Genomic DNA, 22,496 nt, shown 5'->3' with positions numbered 1-22,496 from the left:
GTGGTAAATAAAATTAAAATCTAATTATTATTTTTAGAATTTTATTTACTTATTCACATGTATATATATGAAATTATGAAATAATATATACCTTTCACATGAATACATGATTTATATGAATTATTGATTATACATGTGGTAAATAAAATTAAAAAAATTAATTATTATTTTTAAAATTTTATTTACTTATTCATACACACACACACACATACACACACACACACACACACACACACATATATATATATATATATATATATATATATATATATATATATATATATATATATATATATATATATATATATATATATATAATTATGAAATAATGTTTACCTTTCACATGAAGGCATGATTTATATGTTATCATGATTATCATATGAGTTTTCTTACTTATTAATATTCAATAATAAATATTGTTATTTATTATTGAATTACTTAACATTAATTTTTAATAATTATTATGATTATTGAATTGCTTAGTAAAAATTAAAAAAATTTGATGAATATTATTTGTAATTTATCTTCCTAAGTTTTATCTGACTAGTAGCTGCCAAAGTGGCTTAGGATAATAGACTTTTGTGATATTAATTATAATAAAAGTTTTATCATTTATATGATATTTTATATTTTATTTTATATTATTGCATTAGTCTTGTAGCCATAAATTGACTTGGATTAATGACTTATAAAATAATATTAAGAAATTAGTTCTAAATAACATTAAGGAAATAATATTCATAATGACACGTATAATTAGGAGATTTAGATAATCTAAAGGAGAATTTAATTCAAATAATTATGTGATGGGGTAGGATGATACTGTTTTGGATATCCTTATACCCAAAGGTAATAATACTATTCCACAAGAATAGTATCAATCCTCCATAAATATTCTTGAGTGAACACTAGATATGTCAATATTTCACCGAAAGATGTAATATAGATGATATCAATAGTTCATCAATTTTTGATAAATTCAAAGTATTAATGTTATTTTATATTTTTACAATGGTACTTCCGTATATACATTCATATGCTTTTAGTGTCCCTATACTCTCTGGATAAAATTATTCAGAATGGTTAGAGTATGTGCAATTCACATTGGGTGTATTAGATCTTGATTTAGCATTACTTGTTGAAAAGCCTACAGACTTGACTGATGAAAGTACTGTAGAACAAGTTAATGAAATGAAGGTTTGGGAAAGATCTGATAGACTTAGTTTAATATTCACAAGAATAACAATTGCAAATAATATAAAGACTTCATTATCGATTGCAACTAGTGCAAAGGAATATTTAAAAGTTATTGAAGACAGATTTAAATCTGCTGATAAATCATTGGCTGGCACATTAATGAAAGAACTGACTACGGCTCAGTATGATAACACTCGAGGAATTCAGGATCACATCCTTAATATGGCTGACAAAGCTGCAAAACTATAGCTCAGTCTTTTCTCGTGCAATTTATTCTCAATTCTCTTCCTTTTCAGTTTGACCTATTCAAGATTCACTACAATACAAATAAGGATAAGTGGGACTTGAATGAGTTAACTAGCATATGTGTTCAGGAAGAATTAAGATTAAGGTAGGAAAGTTCATATAATATCATGATTACTACTCAAGGAGCTGGTAATAAGAAAAAAAAATTGAAGCATTATCAATCAAAGAAATTTGCCGGGTTTGAAAATGTTAAACGGACTAATGGAAATAAAGCCTTTACTGTAAAGTGCTTCTTTTATGGCAAGAAAGGACACATGAATAAGGACTGCATTAAACGCAAGACTTGGTTCGAAAAGAAAGTTATTAACTCAAACTTTGTATGTTTCGAATCAAACATTACAGAAGTTCCTTCTAACACTTGGTGGATTGATTCCGGTGCTTCAACTCATGTTACAAATAACATGTAGGGATTTCTTTTAATTCGGAAACCAAAAGAACATGAAAGATTCATCATTATGTGAAATCGTCTTAAAACGAAAGTGATATCAATGGGAACTTATCGTCTACGCTTAGAGACGGGTCACTTAATGGATCTTGTTGACACATGTTATGTCCTTATAATTTCTAGAAATCTAGTTTCTCTTTCTAAAATTGATGAGTTAGGATATTATCTTTCTTTTAGTAGTGGCAAACTCAGCATGTTTTATGATTCAATAAAAGTTGGTTCCGGAATTCTATGTGATGGTTTGTACAGAATTAATTTTGATCTTAAGTTTGCAAAGAAATTAATAACCTTGCAATCAAGTGTTGGATTGAAACGTAGTTTCAATCATGAAAGATCTTCTATATTGTGGCATAGACGATTGTGGCATATCTCCAAGGAAAGAATTAAAAGATTAGTAAAGGATAATATTTTAGAACATTTAGACTTCACTAATTTTGATGTTTGTATAGATTGCATAAAGGGAAAGCAAACTAAACATATAAAGAAAAATGCCACAAGAAGTAAAGAACTCCTTAAGATTTATTCATACTGATATCTACGAACCGCTCCATATTCCTTGTTTTAGTGGAGAAAAATATTTTATCACATTTATAGATGATCTGTCCAGATATGGCTATGTTTATCTAATACATGAAAAGTCTCAAGTCGTTGATACTCTTGAAGTATACATAAATGAGGTTGAGAGACAATTAGATAGAAAAGTTAAAATTATCAGATCTGATAGAGGTGGTGAAATTTATGACAAATATGATGGATCTAGTCAGAATATTGGTCCTTTTGCTATATTCCTAGAACAATGGGATATTTGTGCTCAATATGCATTACCAAGTGTGCCACAGTAGAACGGTGATGCTGAAAGGCGAAATCGTACTCCGATGGACATGGTTAGGAGCATGATAAGTTATTCTTTTGTACCTGAGTCGATGTGGGGTGAAGCTATTAGGACAACTATGTACATCTTGAATAGGGTTTCTAGTAAATCAGTATCATCGACTCCATTTGAGTTATGAACTGGTAGGAAGCCCAATCTAAGACATTTACATATTTGGGGGTGTCCTACAAAGATAAGAGTATTCAATCCACATGAAAAGAAATTTATCCAAGAACTATTTTAGGATATTTTATTGGTTATCCAGAAAAATCCAAGGGATACAGATTTTATTGCCCTAATCATAGTATGAGAATAGTAGAATATGTTAATGCAAAATTCCTAAAAAATGGCAAAATCAGTGGGAGTGAAAAATTTCGAAGGATTAATTTTGATATCGAGGAGATTCAGGTTAATTCTTTCATATCATCCCATATTTGAGAGATTGTTGTTCCTTAAATCAATGAGAGTATTGATGAGGGTGAACAACAAAATAACATCAAAGAACTCTCATATGATGTTGATGTAGCCGCTGATGATCTTGTAGAACAATCAAAATTGACAGATTTGAGAAGATCTCAAAGGAAAAGGAAACATACAATTTCTAATGATTATGTGGTATATCTATAAGAATCAGATTATGATATAGGAATAAAAAAGACCCCTTATCATTTTCACAAGCCATAGAAAGTAACAATTTTGGAAAATGGTATGATGCAATGAAAGAAGAGTTAAAATCAATGGTCCAGAATGGTGTTTGAGATCTCATTGAATTGCCTAATAATTGTAAAAGAGTCGGTTGTAAATGGGTCTTTAAGACAAAACACGACTCAACGGGTAATATCGAACGATATAAAGCCAAACTTATGGACAAGGGTTTTTCTCAGAAGGAAGACATCGACTATAATGAGACTTTTTCTCCAGTTTTAAGAAAGGACTCGTTAAGAATTATTATGGCATTAGTAGCTCATTATGATCTTGAGTTACATCAGATGGACGTAAAAATAACATTTCTGAATGGGGATCTAGATGAGGAAATCTATATAGAACAACCTGAAGGATTCATTGAAAAGGGAAAAGAAAATTGGGCTTGTAAACTTAAGAAATCCATTTATGGCCTTAAACAAGCTTCCATACAATCGTATATAAAATTTCATAATACCATTATTTCTTTTGGATTTAAGGAAAACATTGTTGATCAGTGTATATATCTGAAGGTAAGTGGGAGTAAGTTTATTATATTGGTCTTATATGTGGATGATATTTTACTTGCTAGTAGTGATCTTGGTTTATTGCACGAAACCAAGATATTTCTCAACAAGAACTTTAATATGGTTGATATGAATGAGGTAGCCTGTGTTATTGGCATTGAGATATTCGGGGATAGATCTCAAGGATTATTAGGATTGTCTCAGAAATGATATATTGATCGTATCTTGGAAAGATTTAATATGTAGCTTTGCTCAGCCAATGATGTGCCTATTACTAGAGGTAAAAAATTCAGTCAAAACCAGTGCCTAAGAAATGACTTAGAAAAGAATCAAATGAAGAATATTCCTTATGGGTGCACAGTTGGAAGTCTATTATATGCTCAAACCTGTACAAGACCAGATATCAGTTTTACAATTGCAATGTTGGGAAGATACCAAAGCAACCCAAGAATGGAACATTGGAAACCTGTAAAGAAAGTAATTAGATATCTGCAAGGGACGAAAGATTATATGATCACATACAGGAGATCAGATCAGCTTGAAGTGATAGGATATTCAGATGTTGATTTTATAAATTGCCTCGATAGTAGGAAATCCACTTCAGGATTTGTATTTATGTTAGCTGATGGGGCAATTTTTGGAAAAGTGCAAAGCAATCGCTTATTGCATCATCAACAATGGAAGCTGAATTTGTGGCATGCTTTGAGGCCACAAATCAAGCTTTATGGTTGTAAAATTTCATATCGGGACTTGGTGTGGTCGACTCAATTGCCAGACCGTTGAAGATATTTTATGATAACACTGTAGCAGTTTTCTTCTCTAAGAATGACAAGTACTCTAGTGGTTCCAAGCACATTGAGATAAAGTACTTGATGGTTAGAGAAAGAGTCCAAAAACAGCAAGTGTCAATTGAGAACTTGAGCACCACTATGATGATTACTAATCCATTGACAAAAGCCTTACATTGTAAAATATTCAAAGAACGTGTTTTTAGAATGGGCTTGTGAGCAAGTCATAAAGGATATGGTGATGCATGTTTATGTGGATGCTATTATTGATATTCTTCTTGCTTAATTAAAGTTATATGCTTTTGCTATCCTGTTTACATTTATGTTTATGCATATTATGGTTAAATGTAATAACATGATTGTCTTGACAAGACAAATTACAAGGGTCATTATGGACTATATTAGGAAAGACTAACAATGTTTTAGTACATAGAAGGGAGTATAACATTGATGAAATACAACCGCTATAACTCGCATTGATAGTTGGACTTAATATAATATTATTATGTTTATTGGACTTATTGGCTTATTTTAAAACATGGCCATGTATAAAATGCATTTCAAAATTCCTTGGAATCCAATTAGGTAAAATTATTTTCAAACAAATTTTTTTTTGTTTATTTTGATTTTGAATATCTCTTTTATATCTTATCAATTAATGGATCAAGTGGGAGAATGTTAGGTTTTTGTGGTCATTTTATAATTGGATAAGATATATAATATAATTAATTTGGTTCCGTTAAAATATTTTAGCCAATAGAATAGAAGTCTACTTACGGAATGATTCCACGGGAGATAACCTTGATGAGAGGAAATCTCTTGAGATCTTATCGTAGACCCTCTGCTCTCGCCTATAAAAGGACAAGATCTCTAGGGGGTTGAGAGAGCGTTGGCATGTTAGCACGTATACATATACAGACGCACCTCTTCGTTAAGGGATTTCTGTTTTTCTCCTCAACTCTCTCCCTCAAAATCCATCAATCTTAGTGGGTCCTGTGAAAGGATAGGAAGAGAGGAGAAAGGATCTACTTCTTGTATATTCTGCAACGATCTTAGCTTAGAGACGGTATCGATCTTGGATTAAAGATGGTGTTTGGATCAAAGATGGTGCTTAACAGAACAAACGGGATCTTTGAACAAATGACATCGAAAGATACGCATCATAATAATTAAATTAACAGATCTAATGCATTTGATCTCAAAACCTAGGCTCTGATACCAGTTGAGGAGAAAAACAGAAATCCTCAATGGAGAGGTGCGTCTGTACGTGTATACGTGCTAACACGTCAACATTCTCTCGACCCCATAGATGTCCTGTCTTTTTATAGGCGAGAGCAGAGGGTCTACGATAAGATCTCAAGAGATTTCCTCTCATCAAGGTTATCTCCCAAGGAATCGTTCTGTAAATAGACTTCTATTCTATTGACTAAAATATTTTAACGGAACCTAATTAGTTATATTATATATCTTATCCAATTATAAAAGGGCCACAAAAACCTAACCTTCTCCCACTTGGCCCATTAATTGATAAGATATAAAAGAGATATTCAAAATTAAAATAAACAAAACAAAATTTGTTTGAATATAATTTTACCTAATTGGATTCCAAGGAATTTTGAAATGCATTTTATACATGGCCATATTTTAAAATAAGCAAATAAGTCCAATAAATATAATAATATTATATTAAGTCCAATTATCAATGCGAGTTATAGCGGTTGTATTTCATCAATGTCATACTCCCTTCTATATACTACAACATTGTTAGTCTTTCCTAATATAGTCCATAATGACTCTTGTAATTTGTCTTGTCAAGACAATCATGTTATTACATTTAATTATAATATGCATAAACATAAATGTAAACAGGATAGCAGAAACATATAACTTTAATTAAGCAAGAAGAATGTCAATAATAGCATCCACATAAACATGCATCACCATATCTTTTATGACTTGCTCACAAGCCCATTCTAAAAACATGTTCTTTGAATATTTTACAATGTAAGGCTTTTGTCAATGGATTAGTAATCATCATAGTGGTGCTCAAGTTCTTAATTGACACTTGCTGTTTTTGGACTTTTTCTCTAACCACCAAGTACTTTATCTCAATATGTTTGGAACCACTAGAGTACTTGCCATTCTTAGAGAAGAAAACTGCTATAGTGTTATTATAAAATATCTTCAGCGGCCTGACAATTGAGTCGACTACACCAAGTCTCAATATTAAATTTTACAGCCATAAAGCTTGATTTGTGGCCTTAAAGCATGCCACAAATTCAGCTTCCATTGTTGATGATGTAATAAGCGATTGCTTTGCACTTTTCCAAGAAATTGCCCCATCAGCTAACATAAATACAAATCTTGAAGTGGACTTCCTACTGTCGAAGCAATTTGTAAAATTAGCATCTGAATATCCTATCACTTTAAGCTGATCTGATCTCCTGTATGTGAGCATATAATCTTTCGTCCCTTGCAGATATCTAATTACTTTCTTTGCAGGTTTCCAATGTTTCATTCCTAGGTTGCTTTGGTATCTTCCCAACATTGCAATTGCAAAACTGATATATGGTCTTGTACATGTTTGAGCATATAATAGACTTCCAACTACGCATCCATAAGGAATATTCTTCATTTGATTCTTTTTTAAGTCATTTCTTAAGCACTGGTTTTGACTGAATTTTTCACCTCTAGTGATAGGTACATCATTGGCTGAGCAAAGCAGCATATTAAATCTTTCCAAGATACGATCAATATATTCTTTTTGAGACAATCCTAATAATTTTTTAGATTTATTTCTGAATATCTTAATGCCAATAACATAGGCTGCCTCATTCATATCAACCATCTTAAAGTTCTTGTTGAGAAATATCTTGGTTTCATGCAATAAACCAAGATCACTATTGGCAATTAAAATATCATCCACATATAAGACCAATATAATAAACTTGCTCCCACTTACCTTCAGATATATACACTGATCAACAGTGTTTTCCTTAAATCCGAAGGAAGTAATGGTATTATGAAATTTTATATACCATTGTCTGGAAGCTTGTTTAAGTTATAAATGGATTTCTTAAGTTTACAAGCCCAATTTTCTTTTTCCTTTTCAATGAATCCTTCAGGTTGTTCCATATAGATTTCCTCATCCAGATCCCCAATGTTGTTTTCACGTCCATCTAATGCAACTCAAGATTATAATAAGCTACTAATACCATGATGATTCTTAATGAGTCCTTTCTTGAAACTAGAGAAAAAGTTTTATTATAGTCGATGCCTTCCTTTTGAGAAAAACCCTTGGTCCTAAGTCTGGCTTTGTATCATTTGATATTACCCATTGAGTCGCATTTTGTCTTAAAGACTAATTTACAACCGACTCTTTTACAATTATTGGGTAATTTAACGAGATCCCATATACCATTCTAGACCATTGATTTTAACTCTTCTTTCATTGCATCATATCATTTTTCAGAATCATTACTTTCTATGGCTTGTGAAAACGATAAGGGGTCTCTTTTTATTCCTATATCATAATTTGATTCTTGTAGATATACCACATAATCATCATAAATGACATATTTCCTTTTCCTTTGAGATCTTCTCAAATCTACCAATTGTGATTGTTCTATAAGATATTTAGTGGCGACATCAACATCATGTGAGAGTTCTTCAATGTTATTTTGTTGTTCACCCTCATCAATACTCTCATTGATTTGAGGAATAACAATCTCTCGAATAGGAGATGATATGAGAGAATAAACCTAAATATCCTCGACATCAAAATTAACCCTTCAAGATTTTTCACTCACACTGATTTTGTCATTTTTTAGGAATTTTGTATTACCAGATTCTACTATTCTCATACTATGATTAGGGCAATAAAATCTGTATCCCTTGGATTTTTTTGGATACCCAATAAAATATCTTGAAATAGTTCTTGGATCCAATTTCTTTTCATGTAGATTGAATACTCTTATCTCTGTAGGATATCCCCAAATATGTAAATGTCTTAGACTACTCTTATCTCTACAGGACACCCCTAAATATGTAAATGTCTTAGACTGGGCTTTCTACTAGTCCATAACTCAAATGGAGTCGATGAAACTGATTTACTAGGAACCCTATTCAAGATGTACATAGCTGTCCTAAGAGCTTCACCCCACATCGACTCAAGTACAGAAGAATAACTCATCATGCTCCTAACCATGTCAATCAGAGTACGATTTCGCCTTTCAGCAACATCGTTCTGCTGTGGCACACCTGGTAATGCATATTGAGCATAAATGCCCTGTTGTTCTAGGAATCTAGCAAAAGGACCAATAGTTTGACCAGATCCATCATATTTGCCATAAAATTCACTATCTTTGTCAGATCTGATAATTTTAACTTTTCTATCTAATTGTCTCTCAACCTCATTTATGTATACTTCAAGAGTATTAATGACTTGAGATTTTTTATGTATTAGATAAACATAGCCATATTATGACAGATTATCTATAAATGTGATAAAATATTTTTCTCCACTAAAACAAGGAATATAGAGTGTTCTGCAGATATCAGTATGAATAATCTCAAGGAGTTCTTTACTTCTTGTGGCATTTTTTTTTATAATGTTTAGTTTGCTTTCCCTTAATGCAATCTATACAAACATCAAAATCAATGAAGTCTAAATGTTCCAAAATATTATCCTTCACTAATCTTTCAATTCTTTCCTTGGAGATATGCCCCAATCGTCTATGCCACAATATAGAAGATCTTTCATTATTGAAACTACGTTTCAATCCAACACTTGATTGCAGGGTCATTAATGTCTTTGCAAACTCAAGATCCAAATTAATTCTGTACAAACCATCACACAAAATTCCAAAACTAACTTTTATTGAATCATAAAACATGCTGAGTTTGCCACTACCAAAAGAAAGATAATATTCTAACTCATCGATTCTAGAAAGAGAAACTAAATTTCTAGAAATTGTAAGGACATAACATGTGTCAACAAGATCCATCAAGTGACCCGTCTCTAAGCGTAGACAATAAGTTCCCATTGATATCACTTTCACTTTAAGATGATTTTCCACAATGATGAATCTTTCATGTTCTTTTGGTTTCCGAATTGAAAGAAATCCCTACATGTTATTTGTAACATGAGTTGAAGCACCAGAATCAATCCACCAAGTGTTAGAAGGAACTTCTGTAATATTTGATTCGAAACATACAAAGGTCGAGTTAATACCTTTCTTTTCGAACCAAGTCTTGCGTTTAATACAGTCCTTCGTCATGTGTCCTTTCTTGCCACAAAAGAAGCACTTTACAGTAAAGGCTTTATTTCCATTAGTCCGTTTAACATTTTCAAACCCGACAAATTTCTTTGATTGATAATGCTTCAATTTTTTTTTCTTATTTCCAGCTCTAGTAATCAAGATATTATATGGACTTTTCTACCTTAATCTCAATTCTTCATGAACACACATGCTAGTCAACTCATTCAAGTCTCACTTATCCTTATTTGTATTGTAGTGAATCTTGAATGGACCAAACTGAGAAGGAAGAAAATTAAGAATAAATTGCACGAGGAAAGACTCATCAAAATTCATGCCTAATGTTTTAAGTTTTGCAGCTTTGTCAGCCATATTGAGGATGTGATCCTGAATTCCTCGAGTGCCATCATACTGAGCCGTACTCAGTTCTTTTATTAATGTGCCAACCAATGACTTATCAACAGATTTAAATTTATCTTTAATAACCTTTAAATATTCCTTTGTGCTAGTTGCAATCGATAATGAAGTCTTTATGTTATTTGCAATTATCATTCTTATGAACATTAAACTAAGTCTATCATATCTTTTCCAAGCTTTCATTTAATTAACTTGTTCTACAGTATTTTCATCAGTCAAGTCTGTAGGCTTTTCAACAAGTAATGCTAAATCAAGATCTAATACACCCAGTGTGAATTGCACATGCTCTAACAATTATAAATAATTTGATCCAAATAGTACAGGGACACTAAATGCATAAGAATGTATATGCGGAAGTACCACTGCAAAAAATATAGAATAACATTAATGTTTTGAGTTTGTCAAAAATTGATAAACTATTGATATCATCTATATTACACCTTTGGGTGAAATATTGACATATCTAGTGTTCACTCAAGAATATTTATGAAAGACTGAAACTATCCTTGTGGAATAGTATTATTACCTTTGGGTATACAACCCTAAACTACAAGGATATCCAAAACAATATCATTCTACCCCGTCACATAATTATTTGAATTAGATTCTCCTTTGGGATTATCTAAATCTCATAATTATATATGCCATTATGAATATTATTTTCTTAATGTCATTTAAGACTAATTCCTTAATATTATTTTATAAGTCATTAGTCCAAGTCACTTTGGTGCCTACAAGACTAATGCAATAATATAAAATAAAATATAAAATATTATATAAATGATAAAACTTTTATTGTAATTCATATCACAAAAATTTATCATCTCAAGCGGCAACTACTAGTCAAATAAAACTTAACGAGATAAATTACAAATAATATTCATCAATTTTTTTAATTTTTGCTAAGCAGTTTAATAATAAAATAACCATAATAATTATTGAATATTGATGCTAAGTAGTTCAATAATAAATAACAATAATAATTATTGAACATTAATACTAAACAATTCAATAATAAATAACAATAATAATTATTGAACATTAATGCTAAATAGTTCAATAATAAATAATAATAATAATTATTAAACATTTAATTCAATAATAAATAATAATAATAATGATTGAACATTAATGTTAAGTAGTTCAATAATAAATAATAATAATAATTATTGAATATTAATCAGTAAGAAAACTCATATGATAATCATGATAACATATAAATCATGCGAAATGTAAATATTATTTCATAATTTCATATATATACATGTGAATAAATAAATAAAATTCTAAAAATAATAATTAGATTTTAATTTTATTTACTACATGTATAATCAATAATTCATATAAGAAAACTATAAAGTAAATCATAATTTATAATTTTTTTAAATCAAAATTAAATCCAATCAAATAATCAAAAATATAATCATGATTAAAATTAATCATAATTATAATAAATCATATATATCAATTTTATAATTGAGAATATAAACTAAATTTCTTAATTTTGATAAAATCGTAAATATTTGAAAAGATATAAATTGAAAATATGCGATTTATGAATGACAGAACTGTAATTTGACATAAATTAGACCCGAGGGTAAAACTATAAATACGTTGACAGAACATAAATTGAAATTACGAAATTTGCAAAGGGTAAAACTATAATTTTATAAAACTAGCCTCGAGGGCAAAATCATAATTATGCCAAAACCCTAATCTGCCTTCGTCGTCGCCACCGCCTGCGCGTGCGGCGCTGCCGCTGCTGCCTACGGCGCGATTGCCTGTGCATGGGGTTGCCGCCGCTTGTGCGCGGCTACCTACGGCAATTCTAGCCTGCGCACGGTCGTTGTCGCCACGGCGTTGCCATTGCTCGCATGCGGCTGCCACATGGGCACGGCCGCTGCCGGGGCTCTCTGCCTACGTGCGGCCGTCGCATGGACAGGTTCCACCCGCGTGCGGTCGGCTGTCGCATGAGCACTGTGATGCCCGCGTACGGTGGCTACATGCGCTGTGGTGCGCATGCTGCCTAGCGTGGTCGCAGATTCGCAACGAGGTCGACGGTGACCATTGCTGCTTAATAATTCTTGAAGAATAAAGGTAATCTATGCATCGTAAATAAATTAACAGATCTAATACATTTGATCTCAAAACTTAGGCTCTGATACCGATTGTAAGCATAAAAATCTATAATTATGTTATATCTGAAATATGGAAATAACTTGTTTGCATTATAGCCACATCGAAGGACAAGGATTCATAGCTGTGAAAGACTGATCAGGTCTAGGTTAGCTGTCTATTAACCTGATGCCATGGAGGGTGTCTGTTGAACCCAAGGCTCGGTCGAGGTTCGGCAGACCGTCCATTGCTAAGATCATACAGAGAGTCCAGAGACTGTCGAGTACCTCGATGGCTAGCTGGCAGGAAGTAGAACACTTGGTTTTTATTCTATTCTGTCTGAAGAATTCATGAAATGCACCAAAGAATAGAGATCTTTTATTATACCTTCTTTCCCTGTTTGCTGGAATTAAAATAAGCAAACACTTGTCTGAGAAAATTAATATTTTCCATGATATATGTTTAGCTAAGGATACAACTTTAGCATCCATACGGCAAAAGCAGATATGAACTTACATTTAGACTTTCATTTTCTGCAATTTGATTGTCAAGTCTCTGTAAAAGCTTTGTCTCTATATCAACATTTCCAATTCCCTAGCAGTGTTATTTAACTGTCATGCAAATAAATACCCAATAGGGAGGGCCACTAATAAAAACATTAAGCATGCCAAAACTTTCACCTGATCCAAGTGTCTTTTCTATTTGAACTTTTACATTCTCAAGTCAATAAGGTTCACATGTACTGCAAAGATTGTTGCATGTATCCTTGTGTGTTATTCCTAGAAACTGATATAAAGTTAGTAATTTACATCTTTTACCCTAGATTTTGTTATCCTTTTTGTCAAGAACAATGTGATCTTATTTGTTGCAATGCAATTGTAAACGGCAAAGTATCCTCTCCTCTTCCATTTATCAACATTTCTTGAATGTTTTGTCCAAGAGCTGTTCTGAAAATATACTGCTTACGACTCTCTCTCGCTGTCTGGCCGCCGTGTGTTTTTTTGTCTTTCAGGGCCTAAACTGGTTCGGATTAATCTAAACCGTGATGGCTCTCGAATCATTGTCATCCCCTCATAGGAGGTCTCAGAGCACAAATTTGTCGCCATCACCATCCAAGCAGCAGGCGTCAGGTCATGTTGAGTTGGGTAGTTGGTCTACTGTTCTTCAGCGTCACAGGTTCCTCTTGACGATGCTATCTCTGTTGGCAGTCTTGTGCACCATCTATCTATACTTTGCAATTACTTTGGGGGCTACAGATTCCTGCGCGGGGATGTCAGGAGCTGAAAAGGCACTTTGCCGGTCTAATGTTTTGCGCCACGGGAAAATATAATTCTTCTGACCACACATTGCTTCTAAACGATGTGATCTAAATTTTGGAGGCAACCCATGATTCTTCCTGCATAATCACGCTGTTGATCGAGTCTCTGCTAAAAGAGAAACTCATGCTTGTAATTTTTTTGCAACCTGACTTGTTAAAAATGAAGTTCTGATTGATGAATAATCCCATTACCTTCTTTTTTGTGAATGGAACTTGGGCGTCCTTCTTTAGGATTTTTTTAGAAGCTACCCTTGTTTTTATTTTTATAATACTCGTAATGCCTCACATCCATCATTAACCATCGCTTGTCCTTGTTCATCACTATCATTGCACCCTCGTATGGACACCCTATGTTGTTATCTCGACCCCCTTAACACCTTCATTAAGGTCCTAATGATGGGGTGAGGTTGGAGGGTGAGTGCCTCGTATGACAATGCCTCGACAATGATAGACATGCATCCACGATGGTTGAGAGCCATAATGATGATAGCAAACGAGTGCACACTTAAGACAATGGATGAGGAGGACAAAGAGTGAAGGTGACAAACGTAAAGGCATCCACGATGGTTGAGAGTCATACATGATACCAAACGAGTGCACACTTAAGATAATGGATGAGGACAAAGAGTGGAGGTAACAAACGAAGGTACAACGATGGTGGTAGACGAGGGAAAAGGCAAAGGGAAATGGATGACAACTGGCATTTCAAGAATACTATAGGAAAAATAAAAACAAAGCACCTTTCAAGGAAAAAAAACCCACAAGGAAATTTTTTTGGGACATGGCCCTTGGGATGAACTTTGAATCAGGCCTTTTTATCCGTTCATAATTTAAATTTTGTTTCTATGCAGTGATGTATTTCCTTTAAAAAAACACAAAAGTGAAATATTTACTTTAGGAAGTCATGCTTTTCAAATATAATTTATTTCAAAAACACTTTTCAAGAATTAAGAGCAAAATAGACTTCATTATTTTTTTCAATTTATTAAAAAGGCATCTAATGAAAAAAAGAGAATCCACACTGGCTGACATTGTAGTTTATATACTGACCAGTGAAAACCAGGTGAAGACTAAAGAGTCGGTTACATGTCATTCAATGTGCAGCAAACAACTAAGATGTGGAATCTATTCTGGCTGCAGCTACGAAGCCTCATTATAGAGAAAGTTTCAGTAGCTGTAAAGTACTATATGACATCAAAGCTAAGACTCAACGTTCACTGTGCGACTATATTCAATAACTACTTCTGAAACACCAAAGATTTGGAGTGTTTTAAGAAAAATGCAGTTGGCAGCAACTTCCGGATTAGGACATCAGGTAACAATAACATGGGGATTCTTAGAACTCGAGTATATGATCCCAGAGTTCAGCAACAGAGATCAACATAAATAGACCACAAGAGTTGCTACCTATCAATTGCTAGAACAAAGGTTGACAGCCACACAACATGGAATTTCTAAGACCTGCCGCCATAGGGTTCCACAAATATCATCAATGGCAATACAAGTAGGCTCAAAGACTTCATGTTGGCTGAGACAGCTAGCTCAGGCATAACTTCAACCAGCAATGGCATATATCTAGGATTTGCCAGATGTAGGAATCAGGGCACCATGATGTTTCCAAGATTAGAGGAGTTTCTGATTTAATATCATGGAAAAACATAGTTATATAATCTTAAAGCATCTAGATAAATCTTTTTTTCAAAAGCTATAAATTAGAACATAAAGAGAGGGCAAAGACAAAAGAATTGTTTTATGGTTTCTAGACATTCTTCAGAATATGTGGATATCCAACCATGGATATTATAAGTATTTATGTAAGATCAAGGAGTGTTTAGATGCTAGTTAGAGAGGTAATCAGGATCTTTAATGATCAGAATGTTGTAGTCATCATGCTTTATGTTTTTTGATATTTCACACTCATACATATTCTAGTCATCATGCTTTATGATCAGAATGCTAACTACTATTTCAAATTCATCTTATTGTCTGATATTTAAAAAAAGAGGTTAAGATTCCATTGATTGGCATGAATCGTCATATCCATCAAAACCCTATGAATATAAAAACTTGAATTAAAAAGGAAACAATAACTAAAATTTCATAGGTAAAATCCAGTTACAGTATCATGAAATGCTTATCCTATTAAATCGAGAGCTATTTGGATCACCGACAGTGGCATTTGGAAGTTATCTCTACCATACGGAGTTATGATGGCAAAGATAGATAAGATGCTCTTAAAAGGGGAGAAGAACAATTACTACGATATTCTATTTAGTCAATAGTATACACACCGGGAAGTTTTAAGATGCTCTGTTAGAACAATGTTGAATTAATTTTGGTGAATCAAATTCTCTTCCCGATGCAAGCTAACAATCAAATAGTGATATAAGATTGAAATTCTATGCAATTCAAATTTTTAAGCTAACAACCACACACCAGATTGTTCATACACTATGCGTTTCAAATATTTTCTACCAAAGGAATCCCTCAAGCACATGGTTATAATGAACAATAAAAGGACCATGAACTGCAAAATTAACCAGAAAGCCATACTATATATAGAACCAACATGGCTATGTGCGCATATCAAGCAACGAACCTCTTAAGTCACAGTTAACTGCAAGCTGAAATATAAACTAGATTGTAACAAGACAAAAGCATTATGATCAAAATTCCATCAGACAAGTCCTATGATGATACAATTGCTAAGATATTAAAAAAGCTAGCATGTGATGTCAAGATTACCTTATGACGGAACCTAATCTGTCTCCACTCCAGGCTTGCAGTTCTGGATGCATCAAATCAGAACTCAAAAGTCCAATTCCCCTTTTAATTTCAGATGAGATAACAATTACGAATTTACGATTGTGTGCCTTCTAAATTCAACTATTAATTAGCCCCCATTGAAGTGACTCGAAGATTACATCTTTGCTAATCTTCGGGTCTATTTTTCTTCTTTTTCTTCTTATGCTGTTCATCCTTCAAATCCCCTAAATCTTCTCCAACATCTAAAGATTTTCTATGTTTTTGATCTACAACTCCTGCAGGAATTTCCTCTTTCTGATCTCCTTTGCGATTCTCCTTTTCTTTCTTCTTCCTGTGCCGATGTCTTTCTTCCTCCAGCTCTGGTTCTTGCTTAACTTTCCTGCCAGGACTGCTTGTTTCCCCCACATCGACCTTCATCTTCTTCTTTCTTCTCTTCCCATCTTTCCGTAACTCTGCTCCATCTCCATAACCCCTCCCTGGTTCCACCAAATTCCCATTGCTCACCGGAACTTTCTCATCCTTTATAGCAATGTAGCCCCTTTCCTCATCGGCCTTCTTCCTCCTCTTCTTTTTCTCTCCCTCCCCATCACTCCCAACCCCGCCCCCACGACGATCTCTACCTCCAACCTCGACCTCTTTATAGCCTCCAACTCTTAGGGTTCCGTCATTGACAAATTCGGGTTCATCTCTGCTTCTCTTCCTACTCTTGTTCTTCTTCAGCTCCTCCTCCGCCTCCCCCTCCTTCGCGATCGGCTTCTCGATATCTGATCCTTTGCGAGCGGCTCGAATCTCGCGGTGGAAGCGGACGAGCTCGTCGAAGGCCGCGGAGGTGCGGCGGACGTAAGCTGCCACCTCCGGGCGGGCGGCGTTCTGGTTAGCAGCGAAGCGGGAGACGACAGCGGAGGCCTTCGAGAGGGAGATACGCTTCGAGGAGATCACGGTTCCAGTTACCGCCCTCATCGCAAACTACATACGGAAGAAGACGACGGAGAGAAGCATAGAGGGAATCGCGAAGCCCTTCCCAACGCAACTTTTTAGGGTTGGGGCGCGGTGCTTGCGGTGCGATGCCGTGTTTCCAAGACGTCACACGAAGTATAAAGCACTTGATCTGCGTAGATCCGCCCTGGTTCCTGATTAAACGTTATGATTCGTGCTCTCCCTTGTGATTAGTGGGCCCCCAGCCCGGGAAATTGAATAGGCACGGACGCATCGACCTCCACCGTTTTCGATTTCTCAGAACCGAATCACAAGGAAGGTATGAGCGGGTAAATCATAAAGGAGTACAAAACTATTTCTCCTGCCACTTAAAATGCTCGCAGGTTAAGCTTTGAACCCAACAGAGAGGGCGTCATGGCGGAAACCGGCGAGTACTTCCATCGCTTCCCGCAATCGAAGTCGATTGACGCCGTCCGATGGCTCTCTGCCGTCTCCGCCTTCGACCGCTTCGTTGCCGCCGCCGTCCATGACCCGGACGCCAGCTCCTCGGCTGCGGCCGCCGCCATTGAGATCCACTCCTTAACCCTAGCCACCTCCCCCCTCTCCGCGAACATCGATGAGCCGAGTCTCCACGTCCGCTCCTCTTGGCCCTCCCCTTCCCGGATATCGGCACTCCGATCCTCCCCGACCCCCCACAAGCACCTCGCCGTCGCCGCCGCTACCCTCTCCGGTTCTCTTCACGTCCTCTTAGTCGATCCCGTCGACGGGTCCATCGACTCCGAGCTTTCAATCGCTGATCGATCGCTGCACGCGGGACTAGTTTCGGCCGTCGATCTCCTGGAGGGCGGGAGGGAGTGCATCACCGCAGGGGAGGACGGCAGGGTGAATATGGTGACCATAGGGGAGGCCAGGCTCGACTATAGGAGGGTGTACGATAGCCGGGGTCTCGTGTCCTACACCGCGGCTAGGTGGGGGTCGCCAATGGAGTTCGCGACTGGTGGTCTGGGGTTTGGGGTCCAGTGGTGGGATCAGAGGAAGCCCGGCGGTTTGGTGTCTCAGTTAAAGTGTAACTGGTGAGACTTGCTGTTTACCTCTCTGACACAAAGAAATCCCTTTTTAGGTGTATTTGTTCTTTTACTCGTAATTACTCATGGCGTAGCTCAAGATGTCATTGGTTTGTATCCTTGTGATGCAATCAATGTGTTTGCATTGAGATTTGACGATTTAGTTTGATTATTTCGAACAATGTAGATATATAGCACATGCTCAAGTGAAAATTTATGTTATAGTCTATTTTAGCAGAAAACAGTTTAAAATTTGTAGGGCTAAGATGCAGAGCTAGTTCTCTCTAAAAAAAATTGTAGAGAGTCACACTGCAACCACTAACCACAGTGATTTTGATGTATTGTCAATACTATTACCAAAAGGAGAACAGGCTGTAATGTCCCAAGTATTTGGGGTTGTCTGCTATTTTGGTATCTTGTCAACTTGTTAATGAAATAAAAGGACTAATGACTCCATCTTTCTGCGAGGATTGGTACTATAAACTCAGACACTGATATTCAATATTTTACAGTAATTCTGTATTTGCCATTGAACCTGAATTTTCTGCCTTTTACAAGCAAGTGATATTTGTACATTCTTTTAGCTATATATGTTAAGTTTATTATCCTATGCAGGGCACAAGACAAAGCTACTGGTATAGTGCATTCCATAGATATTCATCCATCACGTAAGCATATATGCATGGTGAGATGGCTTACACTCTGCTATTAATTTTTTAGATACAAGCTTACGTGTCAAAGCTTATTTTAATGACTAAATGTTTTGATTTTTGAAGGCCATCAAAGGTGAAATCTGCAGATTTTTTTTATCAAATTTCCCCTTAGATATGCTTTTCACAATTTGGTGCATTTGTACTTTTTCTTGAGTGTGATATGAGGTCCAAACTGGAATTCCTTTCCAGTTCCTTAAAATTGAACCATTATTGATTGCCTCATTAAGGTGAATAGGAGGTAGACCTAGCCGTCTAAGTTACAATTGCTTGTTTTCTCTTATTTTAATCTGCTTCTCAAGGCAAGATGGACTCATTTTCTATATAGCACAAAAGGATGGGTGGTGAAAAGTGCACATCTACACCTTCTGGAAGGCGCAAATATGATACAAAAAGTTTTATTCATGAAGGGTCTTGGAATGTACTTTAAATTGTCCTTTTTTAAAAGCATTAAAGGCTAGGTTTTGGAATGTGAAAACCTTTTAATGGCACTCAGGTGGCTGTATCTCAAATGTGCATTAGATCTTTATAAAAGTGAAAAATATATATAGAATGGTTAGCACATTTCTGTGACCTGTGAAGGAAATGAACCCACAAGGGCAAACACATACATTATAGGAAAAAGATGGAGGATGTGATAGTGGCAAATGAAGGTGGAGAAAAGAAAAAGAACAGGAACAGATGCTGCTATTTGATGCCGCCATAAGAAGAGTGGGAGAGGTTAGGAGAAGATTTAGGTTCCAGATTATATTGATTGGCCATTGGTATATCTTGCCCTCACTTGACCTATCTAAATATCTTGGTTCACTTGTATATGACTTCTGGATAGGACCAATGCAGACAATTTCAAATAGTATCCATTACGCTGACCGTGTGTGGGCTCAGTGCATGACCAAACCGCATATGCATATGCATGTGTCATATGTTTTGTGCATACACTGTAAATTATGCGGTCACCTGGGTCAGTCTTGGAAATAAGGTTAGCAGATATAAATTTTAAGATGAACTGTCAAAGTATGTCCATGTCTGCCTTAAGCATGCTTCTCTCACTGAAAGCACCTCGCAGATAATATTTCACTGGTACTGCTAGTAGGTTTTGTTTATGTATTGATTTTTCTGAACTGAATTTATTCTAATTAACTCCAAAGTTTTCTGCAATACATTTTAACAAGCAATCTCTCTAATTATTTTGAAGGTCGGGGGCTCATCTGGTACTATATTTGCCTGGGATCTTCGTTATCAACAGCAACCAATCCTTCTGTCTGGGGTAGGTCATGATGGAAGACGAGTATCTGTCTCAGAGAGTGAGGTCTGGGAGGTCCAGTATGATGGTCACTCTCGGTCTTCAAGTGTTACCTCGGCTGCATCTGCAAAGATATTACCTGTCATGATATGTTCAGAAGATGGAATCCTCGCTGTTCTTGAACAAGGTTTGCTTCCTCTTATGATGATCAAAATGTTACTTAACATTAAGTAGAATTTTCCATGAAGATCTGGACATGAAACTGGTTGCTTCGATTCCTATAATTGATTGGTTGCTATTATGTGTTTGTCTAAATGTGAGTTTGCCTTGTCCATTTGTTGTTTTAAATTTTTTATTTTTGACCTTTTTTCACTTAACATTGCTAATAAGTTGTCTGATATGACCGATATATTTTTCTTATCTGAATTATTATTCCTTAAAATCTTGCTAGGCAGTACTATTGTGTTTCTATCAGTCTGACCAACTCAATTTATACATGCAGAAACTAAGCACCTTAAGAATTAGCAGTCTTCTGTGATCATCTGTCATACCTTTTATTATTCACATAAATAATGCATAATCACTTCTCCTTAGGCACTAAAACTGACTACTGATTACCGCGGATATTCTGGAATTATATGTTCCTGCCATTCTGTAGCCCTCTCTTTCCATATTATTGCTACTCTAATAATAAATTGCATTTAAAAAACAGAAAAAGAAAATCTTCCTTGACCTAGTGCCGTAAGAGTTACTGTCTTAACTATATGCTTACTGAGAGATTCTTGAGGAGGAATGCTGGATCATTTCAACCATTAGGAAGTTTTTTTTTTTTCTTTTCCATAAGTCATGAGAACTGTAGGGACTAACTTTGGGAGGTTTTGATTCCTAGTAGAGATCTAAGAATCAGTGAGCTTTTTGATAGTAATATTTATTCAAAATGAAGTGTGATTTATACTTAAAGGTGCATAGCTTGATGATGAGTTTAAGATCATTACCTCATGGAACGTCATCCCTCGTCAATGCCCAGTCTGAAGCCTTCTATTCTTTGAGACCCAGGTTTCTCTTGGCAGGTTTATGAAGGTGTAACTGTAGATAGTGAATCCATTGATGTGGCCGGTGTGTGCTGTCGCGAGGTTTGAGCATACTTTCAGTGTTCATGTAATTCTTTTATTTTCTTAAATTTCCTGTTGCTTTACTTTGGGTACCTAAGGTTCCTTTTGTATGATCTATGCTGCTTAATGAAACACTATTAACTAGAATAAAGGTTCCTCTAATCCAGTTTGCTTTATTCTATAATTGTGGGCAGAAAAACCTGATGGTTTCTGGTGTCACAGGTGAAGAACCAACAGAACTACTAATAGAGCCCTGTGCCATCAATGCTTTTGATATTGATCCTCAAAACCCATCTGTGAGTTTGACCAAATGGAAAACTTTTGCTACCCTTCAAATTTCAGTTGCGCAATTCTCATGTTTTACATGTTCTTAAAATTCACCCATTTGACTTGTGTCTACAGGACGTTGTTTGCAGTTTGGAGTGGGAAACTATAGGCATCTTGATGCGCCCAAGAGAGAGCATTATTGCATAACCTGTCGGGTCGAATTGTAGGAGAATTCTGTATCATCGGAGGAAGGAGATTGTTGGCAAGCTTTGGGTAACGGAGGATGCTGCCGACCAGTCCACTGGAATGATGCTATTGCACCATTGCTATCTTCTAACAGATCATGCTGTCATCACTTGCAGGCTTATGTAAAACAATCAAGCTATACCCATTGTATCTTGATTTAGATCACATTGTTGATTCACAATGACAACGAGCCAGTCAGTTCTTCTCATTATTGGTATTTTGCTAATGT

The 22,496-nt window shown here is 35.3% G+C and overlaps 2 protein-coding genes and 1 long non-coding RNA gene across 4 annotated transcripts; 2 read left to right on the top strand and 1 right to left on the bottom strand.

The window, feature by feature from the left end:
* The first annotated feature begins 13,616 nt into the window (after positions 1-13,616).
* LOC135606468 (uncharacterized) lies at positions 13,617-14,106 on the top strand. Its single transcript, XR_010484824.1, has 2 exons — positions 13,617-13,735; positions 13,814-14,106. It is a non-coding gene; the product is annotated as an uncharacterized LOC135606468 (long non-coding RNA).
* A 1,018-nt stretch (positions 14,107-15,124) lies between these two features.
* On the bottom strand, positions 15,125-17,744 carry LOC135607374 (uncharacterized). The gene is made up of 2 exons (XM_065099145.1): positions 16,669-17,744; positions 15,125-15,558 (listed from the first exon to the last, which is right to left on the bottom strand). Exon 1 carries the CDS (start codon positions 17,647-17,649, stop codon positions 16,855-16,857), a length of 795 nt encoding a protein of 264 aa, XP_064955217.1. The 5' UTR covers positions 17,650-17,744; the 3' UTR covers positions 15,125-15,558; positions 16,669-16,854.
* On the top strand, positions 17,743-22,475 carry LOC135607373 (nuclear pore complex protein NUP43-like). 2 transcript variants are annotated; one of them, XM_065099143.1, is made up of 5 exons: positions 17,743-18,698; positions 19,305-19,374; positions 20,595-20,829; positions 21,977-22,050; positions 22,157-22,475. In XM_065099143.1, exons 1-5 carry the CDS (start codon positions 18,040-18,042, stop codon positions 22,226-22,228), a joined length of 1,110 nt encoding a protein of 369 aa, XP_064955215.1. In that variant the 5' UTR covers positions 17,743-18,039; the 3' UTR covers positions 22,229-22,475. The 2 variants fall into 2 exon arrangements, with proteins under 2 accessions (XP_064955215.1, XP_064955216.1); XM_065099144.1 differs by lacking the exon at positions 22,157-22,475 and having other exon boundaries at positions 21,949-22,051.
* The last annotated feature ends 21 nt before the right edge of the window (positions 22,476-22,496 follow it).

Source organism: Musa acuminata, chromosome BXJ2-3, assembly GCF_036884655.1.
Source record: "Musa acuminata AAA Group cultivar baxijiao chromosome BXJ2-3, Cavendish_Baxijiao_AAA, whole genome shotgun sequence".
Classification (NCBI taxonomy): Eukaryota; Viridiplantae; Streptophyta; class Magnoliopsida; order Zingiberales; family Musaceae; genus Musa; species Musa acuminata.
The sequence above is the reverse complement of the archived record's forward strand: the minus strand, read 5'-3'. Positions and strand labels throughout refer to the sequence as shown.